This window comes from Pelobates fuscus, chromosome 2 (genome assembly GCF_036172605.1).
Source record: "Pelobates fuscus isolate aPelFus1 chromosome 2, aPelFus1.pri, whole genome shotgun sequence".
NCBI lineage: Eukaryota > Metazoa > Chordata > Amphibia > Anura > Pelobatidae > Pelobates > Pelobates fuscus.
The window spans coordinates 100,238,130-100,260,978 of record NC_086318.1 but is presented as its reverse complement, the minus strand read 5'-3'; the positions used below and the strand labels follow the sequence as shown (position 1 = coordinate 100,260,978).

The 22,849-nt window shown below is 42.1% G+C and overlaps 1 protein-coding gene across 1 annotated transcript in view; it reads right to left on the bottom strand.

The window, feature by feature from the left end:
- The window catches only part of SLC9A9 (solute carrier family 9 member A9), an 807,694-nt gene that overhangs the window by 624,433 nt on the left and 160,412 nt on the right, over positions 1 to 22,849 (bottom strand). The window contains exons 5-6 of the mRNA XM_063442493.1: positions 11,234 to 11,349; positions 1,714 to 1,819 (exon numbers count right to left, since the gene is read on the bottom strand). Of these exons, the coding sequence (XP_063298563.1) occupies positions 1,714 to 1,819; positions 11,234 to 11,349 (222 nt within the window). The remainder of the gene's footprint in view (positions 1 to 1,713; positions 1,820 to 11,233; positions 11,350 to 22,849) is intronic.

Here is a 22,849-nt window from a genome sequence, read left to right as displayed (position 1 = left end):
TGGATTCATAAAACATCAGACACGTTTACTTCCCGATTCTCTTATGTCCAACTACTGATCTTCACTTACTTCTCAACATCTATGCTATCTTTGATTTTATATTAAATCATATCTATAAAAATCAACACTTTGTTACTTTCTCTAGACTCCGTTACTTGGTAACCATACCAAATTCAGTGTGAAAATCATGATTTTGTACTCTATCCCACTTCCATGTTATTTAGCTCATGTTATTTTATGTATCTTTATAAAGTGTAGTTTTATCTAATGTATTATTAAACACTATCAAGCTGCATGGACATTTCCAGGGATTACTCTGTTGTGTCTAAGGTGTTGTTTTTTTCTTTTCTAAAAACACATTAGACACAACTGGGTAATCCCTAAATCTTTGGTGACTGGTTTGGGAACCACTGATTAAGTAGTTTGGAATTGGTTAAAACCATCAACATACATTTAGATAAAAAAATATTCTTAAATTAAGATTTTTGTTTCTCCATCAAAATGGCTGCAAACATATGTTTTGAACTCACTGTACATTATAACCGCTAGGGATGTGTATTGGCAAAAAATTTGGTTCGGCAGTTCTGAAATTCGGGACTTTGGCAATTCCCTAACCCTACCCCTAACCTAACCCTACTATTGTTAGAGGTTAGGTTAGGGGTAGGGTTAAAGAGTAGGGTTAAGGGTAGGGGCAGGGTTAGTGCTAGGGTTAGATTCCTGTCATCATTTCCTTAATTTTCCCTCCCTCTCCTGTTTTGCCACTTTTCAGAAATCCGAAGCACTTCGGAATTCGTCACTTCGGCAATGTCCAAATTGTCGAAATTCGTCTGAATTTAAATTCTGACTGAAGTGAATTGCACATATCTAATAACCACATTCCAAAATGCATTTGTGCATAATATCCAATCTGGGATAAATGTTATATTGCTGTCATGTGCCTAGCCTGCCTATCAGCATGACTGTAGTTTCCACTGATAAAACAATGCCTGTCTAAAATCTACTCAAGACATAGCAGCTTTGAAACATTGTATTTTCAGAACTCTCCCAGAATGCCACATAATACATTCAAATAGGCACTTCAACACACCTCCTCACCATAATGTTAATGGCTTACTGATATTACATATTTGTCAAGAACAATGCATACACTAAAATTGTATTAATATGCACTTTAAATATTACAAAAATACTTTCTTTGCCGAGTTTAATAGAGCAGATTACATAATACAATTTATTTTATGTAAGATAATTCTTTATTTTTTTGTTTTTTAAAGGTGCTAATTCACATTTATAACCATTCTCTTCAAGATATTTCCACTATTCACCTAGAGTTCTACTATTTATGCAGGCTTCCCAGTCAAGTCCGTAAGTGTTGTAGAGTATGATTATTTCCTTATCCACATCAATATTCTGGTAATGCATATACTATGTTTGATTGGTGAAAAACATATTTAAACTTTAATGAATACCTTTTTAACTTTCAGTAATTTTAATTTGGCATTAAAGTCCTTGCTTACAGATTTGAATTTTCAAATTTTGCACATAATTAAAAGGTAGTTTTGCTAACAGATGGTAATGATCTTTAAATGAAGAATTCTACAATATATCTAAAATTAATTTCTCAAGATGTTACTCATGAATTAAATTTACTTTCTTTAATCTCAATAAACTGACATCAGCAAACAAATTAGAAAAGAAGATTATAGTACTTACTACGTCAGGACAATAGCAACAGCATCATTCAGGACACTTTCCCCAAATAGCAGTGTGTAAAGATCTGTATCCACGTGTAGTTCATGGAATATAGCCAGTACGGTCACTGAAATATTATTTGAAATTCGTATTATTTTAAAAAAGCAATGTAAACGAAATAATGCTTACAACTATTATACTAAGCCTGCTGCATCCACCGGTTTTAACTGTATTTAACTGTATATGATAAATATTTTATCGTAAAGCAGTGATGCACAATTATAAGCAGGTAATAAATCAGGGACGTGAATATTAAAATAAATGACTTCTAACATATGTAATACATGTCTGAAATTCTAGCCATGAAGCCCACTGAACGCCAACTGTAGCATGCTTACCTTTCTGTATGGTAGACTCTTAATTAATGGCTACTTTTAATATGTTCAACTTAACAATTGATGGAATGTTGTGGCTTTGTGTCTTAACTCAGGGTGAACACAATGCACACAATACACTCATAGGCTATCGACAACCAACTTAAAGAGCCATTAATCACAACACAATAGTTAATGAAGCTAGATAGGTAGCATTAACCTGGTAATTTTCCCATTACATTAATAGTGTGTGCAATGGCTTGATGCTAACAAACCTCTAATGAAGCAGGAGATACTTGAGATATTACTATTTACTAAGCTCTCTGTATGTTAAAGACAGGAATTAAGCTTCGGTAACATACAATGCTTATAACTTTTTTGCCTCATTGTAGATGATCACAGTATCTTAAGCGTAATCATACTACCTATGTCTCCAGTTGTGTGAATTTCTGTAAAAAAGAAAAGGTGAGTTGACTATATCTTGGAATAAAAAATGGATCTCTAATAAAGTTACTAGGCAGTTTTTTTTAGGCTGGGTGTCCAAACCACATGACATGGATTCACCATCTTCAGTTCAGTGTACAATAGTAAACGGAGGACCACAATATATTTAGTGGCCAAGCAACAAGTAGGAACAAGGCCATCATCAAGGCAGCAGAAGAGTACCGTGGATTGGAAGAGCATCAGATCATTTTTCTCCAGCCTGGCAACCATATTACCCTTTGATCTGTCTTTCAGTTCCTGGGGGATTTATATATCTCTCTGCCAGGAGCTCACATTACTGCTGTACTCTCAGGCTTGCACAAGACAAATTGCTATGCTCTAGCGATCTGAGAAGGTTCTTTAGTACAGCTATCTAACTGAATTATGTATATCTCTAAAAATCACTGCTGGGCCATTTTCCACAGTGTGAAGAGTAAAACACCAATGTTGATGCTTTCCTGTGTGGTACATTCTGCATGTTGCATATTGGAGAGAGAAAAGGGCTCCTAAAGAGTCTTACAAAAAATACTTAGTCTGCAGTGTTTTCCCTGTTCGTATGGTAAAATTCCTGGTAATTTAATAGACATCAAACTGTTTATTTGAAAAAAGATACCAAAGGAGTTATTGGTCCCTTTGCTACCAGTATTGCGGTATATCTCCCCATATTAAAGAAAATATTTAGCTTAAGTAGAAATCTGATTGCAAGACTCTATACTTAACAGAAAGAGGGGCTTCCAATTAAGACTCTCTCCAATTTCCCTAGCAGTCTATTCTGGCCCTAGAGAAAATGGAAGATCCCTTGGTCAATTACACCTATTTGACACTTAAGAGTATGGTGCAAAGAAACATTAAGAATTTTAATAAAAGAGCAGGAGAGAAATATGGGGAAGCACAAGAAACAACCCAATAGAGAAATGTACATTGTCTCCATAAATGGGTGAATGGGCTGTTTATTAAATTAAAGGGACACTATAGGCGCCCAGACCACTACAGCTAATTGTAGTGGTCTGGGTGCAATATTCTTTTTGCACTTAGTGCTGCTATGTTAAACATTGCACTTCCAGAGAATCTGTAATGTTTACATTGCAGCACTTGTCTGCCTCCAGTGGCTCTGCTTGAAGTCATCCAGCGTCAGATTTTTTCCCCGTAGGAAAGCATTGATTCAATGCTTTTCTATGGGGAGGTCTAAAGCGCGCGGCATTTGCCGTGCATGGGCATTAGCTCCCGCTCATTGCGGGAAGTCGGAGGGGCCGAAGCATCAACCCAGTGCCGAGGGACATCGGCACTTGAATTAGGTAAGTAAGTGGGGGGCGTGAGTGAGGGAGGAGTCAGAAGGTGCTATAGTGACAGGAATACAGTTTTGTATTTCTGGCACTATAGTATCCCTTTAACTATACAGATTAGCAAGTTCTCAAGTTGCATTTGAACATTATCATATATATTCCCACATTTCACGTCTATATGAAGGCCAAGATTATCAAGTTGAAATGCATTGGTTTTGGGGTGAATGAGCAGATTTGTAGGTTAAATTGGTTGCATATCTTCTCAAATTAGTAAAAAAAAACCTTTGTATGGAAATATTCTCATTATATTCTTTGGATAAACAGATATACCCTAAAGGTGTCATGGGTATTGGCAGAAGCTCAGGATCTCATAAGGCATGGGCAAATACTTCAGACACAAATTTCATTTAAATTAAAATCTCGTTAACTTGGAAAGAGTGGTGTGTGGGATGGTTGGATTTGAATTGTACTTACATTTCTTTGGACTATAATCTCATTTAACCCTCTTCAATTTATTTGGTAATAAACTACTCTCATGTTTCGTTTACTCATTGTTCAGTGCTGTGGAATTTGTTGCACTTAAAAATATATATATATATTGTAAAGTTGTTTTTTTTTTTATAGTTTTATGTTGTTTCGGTGGGCAAAAATAAGGGAAAATCATCTAGACTTATTCTTGTTTGGAAAGTTATAGGAAAAAGTTTGAGCATTGAAAGTAAAAATTCAGCACAGGCAGCTGAACGACAAATGCTATTACTGTTCTTATTGATTTTTATTGAGCTAATTCCTTGCAGATGAAATTTGTTTTTACGCTTCATGTTAGTGTACAATGAAGCTTGTTGGGGATACACCTGTAACTATGTTAAGCCCACGCACAAGCACTAAAGACAACATTTTCTAAAGTTACAATATCAGTCCTTGGTCTACTTCTTATTAAAGATCAAAAGGTTAATACAATACAAAAAGAAATACAAACATAGTGAGAACACCTATAAAAAGCTATGAATTCTAATTTTTCTGAATAAAAAAAAACTGCTTTCATGTTTGGTTGTGTTAGCCCGATAGTTCAGGGGATTATGTCACTTTTTTTCATTAGTGTTTGAATAATGAATATGAATTGCTGTAGATGATATTACAAAAAAAAAAAAAAAAAGTTCTATCTCACATTAATCAAGGACGTGCTTGATAATATATTTTTTTATTGGTCCAGTCACAACACTCATCTGTTCTCGAACTAAATAATGAATAACCTCAATTTGAAAAAGACCTTGTTATTAATGCTGGAACCATATCACCAGAAAGAGGAGCTAATTAAGCTTAATGCTATTGTACTTGAGAAAACCTTCACAAATTATCTTCCATCTTATTTTTACAACTCTGGTGGAAAATTTCTCAGCTGAATTATAAGGATCTACATTTTGCATCTGCTGCACAACATAAAAAGTAAGTAACATTGGCTATTTTCTAATATTTTATCTATTGCTTATCTCTATGTAATCAGTATTTATCAGATTTTTTTTTTTTTTTATCAACCTTACAATATTTTACTGTTGGAGTACTTATACGTTTAGACACAGTGTGAGGTTGGAAGGGAACCGGTAATTAAACTCCACTTGGCCAATTGTCATCATTTATAGAAGTTTATCCAGAAAAGTTAATGCTTTCTTTGTAAGGCACAGCTTTGTAAACGTGTAGGAAAACTAACTATAGTGCCTAGAGCAGTCTTTGGCCCTCTAGAGGCTGTGGACTACATGTCCCCTGATGCTTTGCCAGCATAATGACGGCAACAACATTATGGGAGATGTAGTCCAAATCATCTGGAGTACCAAAAGTTTCCTACCACTGGCTTAGAGATTTTACAGTTCACCAAGCGTCTCCAATCTTTCCATGCAGATTTCAAACAAGTTCTACCTTAACAATTGAACGGATGGAAAAGTCTGCAGCCATAAACTGCTGTCAGGTTTCCATAAGCTGAAAACCTTCTTGAGAACTCAAGTAGCTTAACATTGGATTCACATTGAGTCTGGCCCTGGATTTGCTGGTATGGACCCTGAAAATTGTTGGGATGATAGAGAGTTGGAATTTCTTGAACAAATTAACAACTTGACACCTATGCTTGAGTGCTTTCCCTTGGTGGCCACCATTCGTATAACCGAACACACTGCTCCAGTGCATGGCTACCATTTTGTCTCACGAATGCAGGCAGGGTTAGATGATCGTCGAATGCCTGGAACTATTTTCGGCCTTGCATCTCCGCGAAAGCCGGGCAAAGATGGTACCGCTGCCTGACCAACTAGACGAGCAGCATTTGGGAGATATGATCTACCGAACAGGAGGAGCATTCGCTCCATAGCAGCCAGGGGGAGCGTTCATCGGTATTCGCACAGGAACCTCTGAAAGCCGACCGGCCATTCTGCCCAATCCCTTGGAACGGTTTTGGGCTATCCCCTCCCGGCCAGTCGATTAAATCTTTAGTCGAACAGAACTTTTGTTCTACCAAACAGATCTGAGTGCTTTTTGGATATGTTGTGTGCTCTAATCTGGGCTATTCGGAAATATGATTTTTGAGGGGTACCTGTATTATTTTCGTGTATTTTTGGGGTATGTTAAAAATGTTTGTAAGTTTCTGTATTTGAGAGATAATGGAGTTATCCTAATTTGAACTCAATTATCTCTTAAACACAAAGGCTCTTAGGAAAGAGACCCTTGTGTTCCTGATGTGGAAACCCCATGCAAGTGGCAATGCATAAAAGCAGTGTGTGGCAAAATAAACATCAGTTGTACTCCCAGAATTGTGTGTCGTCCGGTTACTAGGGAGGAGGTGGGCTATTTACTTGGCAATTTCTTGTTCCTTATTTCTACTCTTGGTGATCCAGCAGAGGAAAGTCCCTGTCAGGACTATGGTTCCGCTACAGCTATATTTGCTAATAATTAATTGCAAACAGTACAGAAACAGGAAACATCTACCTTATAACCTTAAAAACGTTTTGTGGAAGAGGCAAATGGGAGATTTGGGAAGAGCAAAAGTGAATATTGGGAAAATCAGAAACGGTCGTGGATAATGTTTGACAACACCCGAAAGGCATTCATAGAACTCTTGCAAGCATCAAGTTGGTTTTATCAGGAATCTAAACAATTATTATTATTTGCATTTAATTAAAAAAAATTCCACTGTACTTTACAATTATATATATATATATATATATATATATATATATATATATATATATATATATTTATATAAAACTATAAATAACAGCAAGTAACTGATAGATAATGATACCTTACAAAGTAATAATTGTATTGCTTTAAAAATTCTAATATAACATTTTTATATAATTTTATTGGCATAGTGAGATATTAATGTTTAGAAATAAACACTTTCATGTTATTTATATCCTAAAGCTGCACAGCTGTGCCCTTCTAGGATCCGTAGGCACACGTCAATGACATGTGTGCTCTATCATGTATATATCTATGGCTTCAAGGTTACAAATAATTCAACTCTATAGAAAAAAAACAGCATAGTCAAGATCTGGGTGCAGCATGCTAAATCTTCTAAAAGTAGGAGATGCTTGCCCTCTACAGAGTAAATGGAATATATATTTATTTTTTAAATGTCAAACTTATATATGATCTAAACACCGGGATTATCTCCAGTCGGGAACGCACACTTAATAAATCATTCTATTCAATATAGACCCTTAGTCTAGTATGAAACCATTTCAACAGTTAAATGCTAGATTAGGGTCCCAGACACCTGCAGCCCAATAGGCAATAAGGACAGGTTGAGAGTCACAAGAGCCCAGGGCTCTCATTCAGTGTCAAACTGATCAAAAAATGGTTTAATGCTGAATGGTGGGATGGTGCCAGTGTAATAGAGAAATCCAATACACAAAATATATCACTAAATGCAATACTCATTATCTTAATTAGACTCATTAAAAGATCCATTATGTAATAATCCCACTTCAGTGAGCGGATACGTATGACTGATGTAAAATAAACAAAACAAACCGCACATTGTGACCAGGGAAGGAAAGAGACAGGTTTATATTGGAAAATCGGGCCGCCACCAGAAATTTTGGGGCTCCTAACTCAGCTCAGGGTCTGGGCCCCCGGGGGCCCACATCCAAACCTGCCAACAGGGACCGCCTCCAAATCCCGCCCACAGGAATACACACACAGACACAAACATATTCACTGATACAAAAGGACACAGACACAACGTGTGTTACATACTAACAGACACACATACTGAAACAGACATACACTCATATAGGCATACATACTGACACACACATACGGAGACATTCACACACATACATACAGACACATGCATGCATAGTGACAGAAAGACACATACTAACATACATACAGACACATGCATAAGGACATACAGACACAGACATACATTCATAATGACATACAGACACACATTCATAATGACATACAGACATACATTAATACTGACATGCATTCATGCTGGCATACATACATACACACATTCATAATGACATGCAGACATACATACACTGACATTCATACACACATTTGACATACAGACATACATACATAGATACTGGCATACATACAGACAGACATATAGACAGAGACATACAGACAGACATTCATAGCTCATTTTTCAGCCACCCTCCTGTTACTTACCTTTTCTTTGCAGGAAGGTGGCTGGGGCTGATGGGAGTCAGCGCGGCTCTCCCTCTTCACTGCCTGGCTGTCTCATTTCCCGCGCGTAGTGAGCTGGGAGGAAGTGACCACTTCCTCCCAGCAGCACTTGCACGGCTTTTTTTTTTTTTTTTTTTTAAAAGGGGCTCGGTCGCGCTATTACACGGCCACAGCGCTGCCTGGGCCCCTGAAGATAGAGGGCCCAACGGGTGGCCATAAGTGCGTGGGCCACCCGATAGGCCCCATCAGAGTGTGGGCCCCGGTGCAACTGCACCGGTGGCAGTTCCGCCGCTACACGTGGGGCCAAATGGTTGTCACCCCCTGATGGCGGCCCTGTGGAAGATTAAACATGTTGGTTACTTAAAGACAATTTGCAAAATTGCAATTTGTGCGAATAGGTGGTTAGGATATTTAGTGATTTTCATCCCCAACACACTCATTGTTTAGAGTGAATCAGCAGCTCAATCATACTATTTCTTTTTTTTTTTTTTTTTAAATCTTTCTTTTATTGAGGCACTTGTGGGGGGGTACAGAATAGAAAAAAGGGGGAAATGCATGGGTAGTCATCAAAGTGGATTAGTACAGCAAAAACATTGTGCATTACATTTCCAGAGTGGTATTGCCTCATTTTTTTATGTTTTTATGAGTCGGTAAACGGGAACACAATTTAAACAGGTTAACAGTAGATGCTTTAAGACAGGGGTGACCTTATCAACATGAGCAGTTATACATGAACGTATAGGCTGAATGACCTGAGCTAGGGCTGATCTGTTAGAGCTATATAAAAACCCATCGGCACGAGGCCTAGCGCTGGTGCTGGTTGCCTGGCATGCTAGTTAGGTTACCTTGCTGGTCTGCCTGGGCCCAACGATCTAAACATTTCAATGGTGCTTAATGTGTGACTGATGGGGTGGTGCGTTTCACAAGATACAGTTTAGTGCCTCCTGGAGCCAATCAAGTGTATTTCGATTAATATCAGCATTTAATTAAAGGCAGACGTGTTAAACAGGACAAAGCATAGCAAAGCTCTACCAGAGAGGGTATATGCAAAATGTGAGTTAAGTTATCCGTGTTTGAGTAAGGAGCTTGGTGTGTTACAATAGACAAGCTTATCTCGCACCAGTGGAATGGTTTATGTTAGTAAGGTAGTAGGTGTTACGGCAAACGCTTACAGTACTCAGCCGAGTAGTATGTAGTGAAACTTGGCGTGGCATGTATTGAGCAAGCTATGAAGTGTCAGTATGTTAACAGTAGTGGTGAACATGTTAGGCTTTACATGCATACAGTCTCGTGGGTCGGGCTAGCTAAACACTATATGAACCTTCCCTCAATAGGGGCTGTATTTTAACGGCAGTCTGCTGAAACAATACTATCAATACAGGTATGCGCTAAAGATTGTCCAGAAAGTCACTAGATCACCCATTTTTACGTTGGACCCAACTCCAGCAGGATGTGGGTCACAGATAACGCCAGGGGAGTGGAGAAGTGAGGGTATCGGCAAAGTGTAAGGCCCCCCAGGCGTATACTTCACCGCTCTTCAGCTGGAACATGCTCGCGGTTCGTTCGCAGGGCATGTCTGCCGCAGGCCTCGGCGTCGAGTGCTTCATCCGATGGCCAGTGCTGGAATGTCCCGGAATTCAGCTGCAGTAGCCCCATCACTGGGCATCTCCTGGAGCAGCGGTTGTGGGTGTTGTGGTGTGGGGGAGGTTTGCGTGCGGTTGGGGGTTGCTCCCCAGCTCCAGGTCTCGTGCAGGGTCGACACCCTGTGGCCACAGACTCGGGTCCTGCTCAGGGCCGGGTCTCTCCCATTCTGGGCGCAGCGAAGGGTCCTGGTGGTCTTCCGCCGTCGTCGGCGGGTAACCCTCCTGCGAGGTGGCTTGTGTCTTGGAGGTAGTCTCCTGTTGACCCCTTGCCTGGAAGGGCGCTCAGCCCGCTGGTATGGGGCTGCCTTGCCCGGGATCTGCCCGTCTTGCCACACGCTCTCCTCCGGATCCACCACCTTGTAATTAGTGATAAGATGTTGGGCTTGTCTCTGCTCCAGTCGTGCCCAGAAGCTACGGAACAGAAGGTCTAAGCGCTCGTGTAGGGGCTGGGTGTGGTCCGGCTCAGCAGCGTGGTCTGCAGGCGCCATGCTGCTAGGCCCCGTGTTGCCCTCATGCATACTGCCTTCAGCCTCCGATAGTCCACATGTCGTCCTTAAACGGACCGGGATAACCCCCGCCGGTCCATAGGGGGGGGAACGTGGGCCCGTACTGAGGTAAGTCGAGTAGGTAGGCGTCGGGAGAGCGGCCGTCCCTCCCGCGCCTGGCGTGAGTGTAGGCCTCATAGTGCCGCCGAGCAATTTCGAGCGAGGCATCCACAAGTGTGGCATCGTTGCCGAGGTCGCAATTGCTTCACTGTTTGACAGCCCTTGGGTGACCAGTTTCAGAGCCTTTTGTGCGGATATCGGAGCTTAGATCGCCGGTAATTGCAGGAGCTCTTGCTGCCTGCGTCCACTCCGCTCGGCGGTCAGGCCCCACCCCCCAATCATACTATTTCTATGCAAAGATTACAACAAATCCCATAGAGCTACACTGTGTGAATATGACTGTAAATGACATTTAAAACAATTGGAATACTTGGTGCTCTACAAATACAAATCTGAATAAAGTGTTCCTTTACAAATCAGTCCTGCTGCCTAATGAAATGGAAGTAAATTCTTAAGATGACAATTACCTGGATCAGTAGCAGACATCAAAGAGCCAAAAAATAAACAGTCTGTGAAGTGAAAGTCACCAATTTGTATTTGTCCCAGCCGCATCATGGCTTTAACAAAACCATACATTATCAACCTGCCAAAGAAAGAAAAAGTCACATTAAATATATCAGGGGATTTAACGCACAACAACAGGACATCATTTTTCACAGAAATCATGACTAGAAAAAGGATTCATGCATTAAACTTAGAAAAAATAAGTTTCACTCTATTACTTTCAGATAATGGATATCCTTTGCATTCTCCCTTCAGTAAAATGTTTGTGGGATTCCGGGTACGCATGCAACAATCTGCAATTACCACTGCTTATTAAAGACCGCATCGCAAAACAGAATATATGCCTCTCTCATAGCAACAGAAAACCACTGAACCGCAGGCGCGTTAAGCAAAAAGTTCACCATTTGATGAGGACTTTTATAAGCTTCTGTTACGTATACATAAATCTATCCAAATTTGCACATGCAATCAGTATTGCACATGCAATAATATACTCTGCATTTCTGGTATTCATAGGTACATTTGAAATAAACCATACGATTTTACTTTGATTTGTATTGCTTTGAATGAGTCAGAAATTCGGTTTATTTTGCCAGTTACTGGTAAAGTATCTGCTAATATGGATTGTGGGTTCAGGACATACTTGAAAATGAGAGAAATCTCAATGTATCATTCCTGGTAAAATATGTATAAATAAAATACATATAAAAATGTACATGTTGTTCACACAATGTTGAATTATATTAAAGAGCATAACATGTAATCTATACATACTGCTACTAGAAATGCTATCACATGTATGGAATTTATTGTGCTTACAAATATGGTCACGCCTGTCAATTAATCCTCAGCATAGACTTCTCTGTACCGGCAGTATACAAGTCAAAGATGAGAATTGAGTGACAGAGCAGAACAGGAGAACCCTCCTACGTGCAGTTCTCAGCTCTCTTTGATAGTGATATTCCCATAGCAAGCATTTCTCACTCTTGCAGGGGGAATATAAAATGTTGCGTAGCCAAAGTGCTGGCAGTCATATGTTATTAGAAAGAATTGCCCTATTGGAGAAAGTGACTTAAACCAGGACAAATATTATCAAAGAGAAATGCTTGGTAGCCAGGACTGGAGGGTGGGTGTTAAAATAGTGTACTGCCCCCAGACGGAGAATGGCAAACAATGGATTGAAGAAGTAAAACTATAACACCTTTCAAAGATAATAAACGTATACCGTATATACTCGAGTATAAGCCGACCAGAATATAAGCCGAGGCCCCTAATTTTATCCCAAAAAACTGGGAAAACTTATTGACTCGAGTATAAGACTAGGGTGGGAAATGCAGCAGCTACTGGTAAATTTCTAAATAAAATTAGATCCTAAAAAAAATATATTAATTGAATATTTATTTACAGTGTGTGTATAATGAATGCAGTGTGTGCGTATGTGTGTGTGTATGAGTGCAGCGTGTGTGTATGAGTGCAGTGTGTGTGTGCATGAATGCAGTGTGTGAATGCAGTGTGTGCAGGGCCGGTGCAAGGATATTTGCCGCCGTAGGCAAAAAACATTTTGCCGCCCCCTCCCCCCCCATATGTCCTGACTTCCCCTCCTCCTCCCTCAGTGGTCCTTACCTCCCCACCCCCGTGTTCCTTCACCCCCCCCCAGTGGTCCTGACTCACCCCTCCCCTAGTGGTCCTTACCCTCCCCTCCCCTAGTGGTCCTTATCCCACCCCCTCCCTCTCATAGTGGTCCTTATCCCCCTTCTCCCTCCCATAGTGTTCCTTATCCCCCCCCCATCCCTCCCATAGTGGTCCATATACCCCCCCCTCCCTCCCATAGTGGTCCTTATACCCCCCCTCCCTCCCATAGTGGTCCTTATCCCCCTTCTCCCTCCCATAGTGTTCCTTATCCCCCCCATCCCTCCCATAGTGGTCCATATACCCCCCCTCCCTCCCATAGTGGTCCTTATATCCCCCCTCCCTCCCATAGTGGTCCTTATACCCCCCTCCCTCCAATAGTGGTCCTTATACCCCCCCCCCTCCCTCCCATAGTGGTCCTTATACCCCCCCCCTCCCATAGTGGTCCTTATACCCCTTTTTTTTGTTATTATTAATTTTTATTTTATTATTATTATTTTTTTATTATTTCTTATTTTATTTATATATATTTTTTTCGTCCCCCCTCCCTGCTTGATATATGGCAGGGAGGGGGGCTCTCCTTCCCTGGTGGTCCAGTGGCAGTTCAGTGGGGGGGAGAGGGGGGCTGGCAGAGTTGTACTTACCTGTTCTGCAGCTCCTGTCAGCTCTTTCCTCCTCTGCGCCGTCCGTTCTGCTCTTCTGTCAGCTTACACTGCTCTCGCGAGATTTACACTGGGAGCTGACCGAGGTGCTGACCGGACAGCGCAGAGGAGGAGAGAGCTGACAGGAGCTGCAGAACAGGTAAGTACAGCTCTGCCAGCCCCCCTCTCCCCCAGTCTGTATTATGGCAATGCAAATTGCCATAATACAGACCTTGACTCGAGTATAAGCTGAGTTGGGGTTTTTCAGCCCAAAAAATGGGCTGAAAAACTCGGCTTATACTCGAGTATATACGGTATTTATTAGTATATTTAGCTTTAAATTATATATATAGAGCAGACATTAGGCTGTTAGTGAAGGACCTGCCAAGGATGGGTTACATTGACGTTGTGACAGGCTTATGCAATGTATGATCATATAATGTAACTAAACCCCCATTATTTTTGCCTAGATTAGGTGTTTTTAAAAAAAACAAATACAATCTTTCAACATTGAAGTTGCTGTTTACTGGACAGGTGAGTGCGCTGGATCTTATGTATTGTATAATTTGGCCCCCAACAGCACCCCCATTTATGCATGTTCAGTTGAGTGCAGCCAACCCCCCCTTGTTATATATATATATATATATTTATTTTTGGGAGTCTAGCCAACTCCTTGGTTTTGCACCCCTCTCTGTCACAGGTGCCTCATCCCTGGGCCCTATTTAGCCTTGTACTGCAAAGAGCCCCAGATGTAATTTTTTCCCCAAGTAAGTGGGTTAATCTCATAAGAGCAGGCATTAGGCTGTTAGTGTACGACCTGCCAAAGATGGGGCACATTGACGTTGTGGCAGGCTTATGCAATGTATGATCATATAATGTAACTAAACCCCCATTATTTTTGCCTAGATTAGGTGTTTAAAAAAAAAAAAAAAAACTAATAAAATCTTTCAACATTGAAGTTGCTGTTTAGTGGAAAGGTGAGTGCGCTGAATCTTGTATCTTGTGTATTGTAATTTATATATATATATATATATATATATATATATATATATATATATATATATAAAATGTAAATTGTTAAATTGTATATTTTGAGCTTAGAAGTAGTTATAGTTGAAGCTGAACTTGGGATGAGAGGTTCGCTTTATAAAATATGACCTGCTTAGTTATGTTTTTCTTTGTTTGCTTACATATAGTCAATTACAGTGGCATTTCTGAAAAAGAAAATTAACTAAGTATCACTATAGATTCCCATGGAATTCAGCTGAAATAATGAGGTCAAATTAGTCTGAAATATATGAAATATGTGCAGAAGGTTTACGTGTTACTCTTACTTGGTATAATAAACCTACTTAATAATGCCCTATTGGGCATTAGCAGCTTGTCTACCCATCCTTTTTTAATAAAAAAAAAGAACACAAGAATAAACTTATCTTGAATCCAGCACCTGACAAGGTTCTTCCACCCGCCTGTCTGATGTCATGGATGACATCACTTATTCCCTCTTTGTGGTATAATCAAATACTTCTCAGAGTCACAGCCTCAGTCCTGAAGTTTGAAACTTCACAACTTTTCAACTAGCCACAGTATGAATATCTCAAGTCTCAGATGTAGAGTGAGCGAGCACTTTAATGAGGATGATGGGTATGTGATATATATAGTATATATAAATATAGTATTTGAGTAAATGTCTTTGCTTATTCAGCCCTCATCATCATAATATGATTACACATATGTTTGTTGTTTGTTACTGCTGTGTTCTCCCTGCGCTACTTCCAAGAAGACTTCTTGCTTCTCACTCCTGTGGGCACTGTAACCCAACCTCCTCTCATGGGCAGCTGACTGTGCTACCTGAAGAGCAACTCAATAGAAATTCATGAAAGTCTTTCTTAAAGGACAATAGGCATGTGCAAAAACTACTGAAACAGGGCAGATTTATTTTTACATGCCTAGAAGCCCTCAAGTAAGCTTCTACAAACATCTACCAATGAGGGGCCCTGCAGAACTGAAACCTATTTCAGAATTAAAGAAACACACATTTTTGCAAAATTGTTTTGGCTTACCACCTTCCCTTCCAGAAAAATAATCTTTTTATTTCTAAATGCCCAACATTAATTCCCCACATAAACACTGGTGGGTGCTATCTATCCCAGATTCCCCTAGGACGAGCCTTCACTAAGAGGAGATATAGACTCCCACATACAGGCAAGCTCCCAGTGCTGCCTACAATGTTAGAAGTTGATTACATCTGTCTCCAGCACAGTGCGTGTTTATGACAGCCAATTATTGTGCACAGATTTAACAATCGACAGCCCAGAACAGAGTCACGTGTGCCAAGGGTGCAACTAGACCGTGGCACAACAGTGCAGTAAACTCTGTATGTGCAGCATTTCAAGCAGCAACAATGCACATACAGATTCTTACCACCATAACCAATTCTAAAAGCAGAAGTGGTCATGGATGTTGGAATAACGCTATTAAAGCATTTTATTTAATTTTTGTTATTTATGTGATTCAGGTACAGAAGTCCAATACGATTTGTAAGACTAGGTTTATTTGATCTACACCTTCAAACGTGTCCATTAAAGGGATGGATTTTATGAAAGTCAAAACAGGTGCAACATATTTTAAATAATTTGGCCTCTCTAAGTGAAATTGACTTTGACAAAATAAGTTAAGAATCAGGTACAGGGCCGGCGCTACCTGTTAGGCGGACTAGGCAGCCGCCTAAGGCGCCCCTTGGGAAGGTGAGCCACCAGGAGCGCCGACCCCCCTCAAGCTGCAGCCGCCTGAGCGATCTGCAGAGAGCCTCAGGCAGCTGCAGCTTTGCTCGAGCTGGTGCATCCGAAATATTCACCTCCTATCATTAATTGAATTAAGATTATAGGTACACTAAAGCTAGCAAAATCTACAATTTTATAACAGGAGGCTTCATATTTGTGGTTTAACCCCTTAAGGACACATGACATGTGTGACATGTCATGATTCCCTTTTATTACAGAAGTTTGGTCCTTAAGGGGTTAACGCTCAGACAACAAAGTCAACGATGCTCGTTTCACTGGTACATAATCTGGGAGATAACTAGATCAATCCCGAATGGACCTTCCAGTTGCGAGAAGTGACAGCAGATTGATCGATGAAGATGCCAGTCGTCAGTGTTTCTCAAACTACGGAAAAAACCCAATCCGCTGTTAGATCTTGGGGAGTTGCAACCTGGTTCAGTGAAGGCAGTCCATGTACTGCAAAGCCGACATATTGACCATTCTCTTGCAGATGCAAAATTCTGAAGATCATTGGCAGGCTTGGACCTGCGAGAAAACGGCCATCAGGTCTTGACCCTTGACGTGGAAGGTGGTTCCTCCGATCGTGCCAGGATCACCAGGTGATGTGGTCACGCAAGCAGTTCCCCAACCCCAAGCTATGCGTCCGAGTCCATGACCAAGTCTGTAACAGAACCGAATAGAACCTTCCTGATCCCTCATTGCCTATGAAGCAAGAGGTCTCATCTGAAAATAGATCTACTACACTGGCAAGAGTATGGGGGGAAACCTAGTCGCACCTATATGTCTCCAGTACTCAAATCGTATTGCGGAACCTGCGACTGTGGTAGCCGAAGTACTCCTAAGGGAGCGTCTATGCAGAGTCCCAAGGACCACATCCATGGAGCGAGATGAGGATCGCCTACCCTGGGAGACTGTGAACCCTTAAGATACTAGGGGAACGTAAATAGAGGTTGAGATTTCCGTCCAAAGGCATCGTCGACGAAGAGCGAGAATAGGTCCTGATACATGGGTTATTGAAGCTTGTATAAACGAAGAAGAGCCGTCACTGGTCTTAGCCGATTGGTGGAACTCAAAGGAGTCGAATGTGGACCGAAGAGTAGACAGTTGGAAACAGAATCGGCCCTTGTTGAGCGGGTCTGGATCATGATGTCTTACCGTGGGACTGTCAACTGTATAGGGAGAGAGCAGAGTAGTCTGAATGACTGGATGTTAAATCCTGCTGCAGTTCAGCCCTGCCAATAGCCTGAGGAGGGACTGATGGTGTGCTTGTCACACTGTAGATGAGGTATAATTGAGTGAGGCATTTAGGTCCCTGTGTTTGTGACTTTCTGAAGAATGTTACTCTCAAGAGTAGGCCACAGGCCATGAGACCCATGGTCTTTGAACTTGAGGTCTGAAATCTAGGCATCCATATGAAGGAATAAAATCCATCTTCGTCTAGAGCCCCATGACCGTTTAGCGTTGCCTAATACATATATAGAACGTAGCCCATTCACCAATGCCGAATCCAGGGAACAGGTATTGGGAAAAGGGAGCTTCATCCACCAGGAGCAGGGACTGTGCACGGGTTTGGAGAATTTCGGATAGCCTGACCTGAGCCAGACACATGCCATGAGCAATACTCCAGCGGAAGGCCTTGTGACGTCTGTCTGACCCAATCGGGTAGTGATGGTCTGGGGTACACTGCCCTTAATCTGTTAAGCGCTTCCCGGTCTTGAGATCCACGGGTCTTGTAATGGAAATAATGGGAGTAATGGGCATGAGCCAGCTTTCGACGACCTGAGGAGTCAAACAGAATATGGGTCGAAGAGAGGTTCCCCCATCGAGTCCAAGCAGCTGCCCTTGTCATTACCCGAATAGGTGGGCGAGTGAAAGATAAATCCAGAACAGCACAGCGCAGTTGCTTGCTCGATACAATGCAGATTATACCATATCATACACACCTGCAATAACTGGGGCTCACCCAGTAAAAGTAAAACCTTTTACTGGGTGAGCCCCAGTTATTGCAGGAGAATATCCAGTAGGGAAGTATAGGGGCACCAACAAAGTGGGCCAATCATAGAAGCTGTACCAGAGACAGCCAAGTAACACAGCCCATACCCTGTCCAATAAGGCATCAGGGAAAGTGCAAATATGTCTCCCCCAGTAATACCTCAGTGTGTATATCCCGAATGGAGGTAAAGTGGCACAGACCAATCATAGGAGCTGTAACAGTGACAACCAGCTCAAACAGGCAATACCATGCCTGATGAGGCAGCACCTATATAAAGAAAATAAATAGTAGATCAGCTGTTGGATGTAATGGAAGGGTTCTCTCCAACTTCCCAGCTGTTACGATGCAGCGTCTCCGATAGGCTCCGGTGAGGTAGGCAGAACACGTACCATAAGAGCGGTAACATCAGCGGCAAACTATGGTATGTAGCACAAACATCCATATTGGGTTGAGTTTATGAGGGACAACCCTCTAATAAGACACCCATACCCTGTACTGGTATAAGACTGTAAGATAATCGAAGGCTAACGGTAGCAGAATAAATCTCCATGTTGGGTAGTGCCAAGAGATGGGCTCACCCTCCAATAAGGGAATCAGAATCCAGTACTGTAATAAACTCCAAGGCAAACAAACAGTGTAAGTATTCATACTGGGCTGTGCACATGAGGGGGGCTCAGTAGCGAGCTGAGCTTATGAGAGGGCCGCACTCTCTAATAATGTAATCAGTATCCATGTCAGCATCAGGCTCAGAGTATGAGAGGGCCGCACCCTATAATAATAAAATTATTGTCCATATCAGCATCAGGCTGAGTAGATGCGCGGGATCAAAGATGGCCGCTGGTAGCCTGAGGAACCACTGGAGATGTTCTCCGCGACCCAAGATAGCCCAGGAAGTCTGAGGAGGCCAAGGTGAGGCCTCTCAATGTCCCAAGTAGGAAGAAAAAAAAACAAAAGACACCAAACAAAGAAACGACAGGACTAAAATAAAATTGAAACAAAGGAAAAACGTACTTCAGAGGAAAAGTAATATCACGGAAAGGAAAATAAAGGACAGGTAAACCAAATAGGAAATAACAAATAAATATACATAACTATAGATATAATAAGATATATGATATGCAGCTAAAGACAGAAGAAAATAACGGAGAAAAGACCACAAACACAGGCATGCAGTGCACCCTGAATACTGAAGAAAACTATAAACACATAGGGTCGGGATGGCATGCCGAGACATAAAGAGCAGTAAATGGGCTGCACAAAGAGGCCCTAACCTGACAGGGCAGGCAAGAAATCAGTGCAAGTGGGAGGTACCCCCAGGCTGGCCTCATCACCCACCGAATTATATACACTAAACAGATCAAGATACGCCACCTAATAAAAAAAATAGTCCCGAACAACATAGGGCAGGTATGGGAGTAGATCACGGAGAAAAAAGAGGGGTGGAGGCTTAAAAGGAAGCCCATGCCCCACGAGGAGTAGGAAAGGAAGTGAAAATCCCAGTATAATACTATAAAAAGAAAAGAAAATCCTACGCAAAGGCCACTTATATAGGCATATGAAAACATATAAACTATCTTACTTAAATGAATGGAAGGACTTACAAACAATGTAAGGGAATTCCAAAATACCAACCATCTAACGTGTTATTAAAGACGTGTTATTAAAATTCCAAACAATGCAATGTTCATTTTGTTTAATGCAGACTGATGGAAGGAGTTAACCCCTGCAGTATCTCAATCCTGAAACTTTATGACACTGCAGAAGGAGCATTAACCTTTCAGCTATCAAGTTGGCTATAAAGGCCATCTCAGGGATCCCTGGCGCCAGAGGAGAAAGCCAGGGAGCTGCTTACCTCACGGAAGTAGATCAAACACTGTGGGAAGGGCAGCGGTCACCCACACTCTCTCCCCTGCCTCCCGGGCGCATGTGGTTCACGGCAACTGCCGGTCGCGGCATGATGGCACCGAGAAGACCGGATGCGGTGCGGGAGGGGAGTTCCGGCCGTTGGGAACTTGCGCAATTGCACAAGGTCCAAGGAGGCAGTGGGGAAAAGCACGTGGGACCGCCGCATATAAACTCTGTGGTCCCGTTGCTCAGGAGGTTGAAGGGGGCAGCAATGCAGAAGCCCCCGAGACTAACACCCAGTACCACAAACAAAATAAGCGTGAAAAACTACCAGCTATTTGACAACTACTGATAGCAACAGTGCAAAGTACAAAGGGGTGAAAAAGTAGATCAAGTCAGCCAGAGAAAGGCCTAAGGGAAAAAACAGATATAAAAAAAACTAGGTAAAAATAACTGAATAAACAGGGGAGAGGAAAGCAAAACAAAACCCCTAAAGTCAATCCACAATTAAAGTAGGCATAAGGTAAAATTCACAGCCACCCACAAAAGCAGTGGTACTCTGACCTGTACTGATGCAGAGCAGCAAAGAAAGAGAAAGTTATGTATGGGGAGGGGAGTTTTATTGTACCTAACTTTTTTCTGATTGGTTGTTTTTTCTCTGTGTTAATGTGCTGCTGTGGAGTTCTAGTAAAGAGAGACTTAAGCAAATGTGAAGCTTCCTGTCATGTTATAAAATTTACCCTTTTCTTCCTCTATAATTTGTTTTCATTTGTTATCTTCACAATTCTAAGTGGATCTAAGCGGTAGAGTAGCAGCCAAATCAATTTGGTAATAATTGAATTGCTCACCTATGAAATTTTGTACTAAAATGTTTAATTAAAAGCGGTTTTCATTTTATGACACGCAAAAAATTAATAATTTAGTCATGCATATCTAGGCAGTTAGGACCCACCATACTTGGAGTACTTTGGCGCAGTGGTGGGCTGCATCTTAGCCATTTATCTATATCTAAAGCTCCAATGTTTATGATATATATAGTACTTCGTTATGTCTCCTCTTGTTTTGCCTTGTATCTCTTGTCTTGTTTTATTTGTCTTGTATTCCCAGTTCATGTACAGTCCTGCCCTGCCCTGCCCATGTCCTTCTCTTGTTTCCCTCATGCATTGTGTACATGTTCTGTGTTCTGCTTTCTGTCCTGCTCCAGTTCTGGGTTCTTCTAGTCTTGTCTTGTTATCTTGTTTGGTGCCTGTTCTAGTCTTACCCTGTTTCTAGTACTGGATACATATCTGCATAATATCAAGTTCCTGGGAACCGCAGAAGCTGCATCAGGGCTCTGGTATGTGGCTGCACAAACCCTGGTGCTCAACACCAGGGGGCATGTGGTTACCCTGCACCAGACCCCAATTGTCTATTTTCACGCTGAGACTCCAATCTTAATCAGGCATAAAGGGGTCCCGGCAGGCCCGGACTGGCCATCGGGCACACCGGGCAAATGCCCGGTGGGCCGCGGTGGCCATGGGCCGAGGCCGGCAGGGGAGGTCCCAGGATCTCCCCTGCCGGTCTATGCAGGGCCGGCACTATCAGAGCGCCGGCCCCGCTGTTTTCCATGACGGCCCGGTGGGGAGATCAAAGCTCTCCCTCACCGGCCCACTTGGACAGACATGCGGCTGGGGAGGGAGAGGACCCGGCGGAGCTCTGTCTTGCAGCTCAGACGGGTTCCTCTCGCGAGATCCGGCGCGTTGCAACAACCGGATCTCGCGAGAGTGAACTCTAGCCCGCAGGCTAGAGTTCACAAACCACTGGACCACCAGGGATAGTGCCTGATCCCCCCTCCCAGGTACCAGCATGCCAGTCCCCACCTCCCAGGCTAAAAGGTAAGAAGGGAGGGGGGACATAATGCCGATTTTTTTTTATTTTATTTACCCCCCAAACACACACAATCCCTTCTAACATGTATACACAGCACTCTCACACCCATCATCCACAGCACTTTCACACTCAGCACTCTCACACCCATCACACACAGCACTCTCATACACAGCACTCTCACACACACATCACACTCAGCACTCTCACACACACAGCACTCTCACACACATCATCCACAGCACTTTCACACTCAGCACTTTCATACACATCACACTCAGCACTCTCATACACATCACACTCAGCACTCTCACCCACACATCACACACAGCACTCTCACACACAGCACTCTCACACACAGCACTCTCACACACAGCACTCTCACACACAGCACTCTCACACACAGCACTCTCACACACATCACCCTCACACACATCACCCTCACACACATCATACACAGCACTCTCCCACACAAATCACCCACAGCACTCTCCCACACAAATCACCCACAGCACCCTCACACACATCACACAGCACCCTCACACAAATCAATCACACACAGCACCCTCACACACAGCACCACAGCACCCACCGCACCCTCACACACTAGACCCCTCACATACACACAGAATCCCCCAACACACTGCACCACACACATACACAATACTTCCAAACATATATATATATATATATATATATATATTCACACACACACACACACACACACACACACACACACACACACACACACACTACACTCCTAACATACACACTCTGGATCCCCTATACACACTCTAGATTCCTTGTAAGCAAACACATACT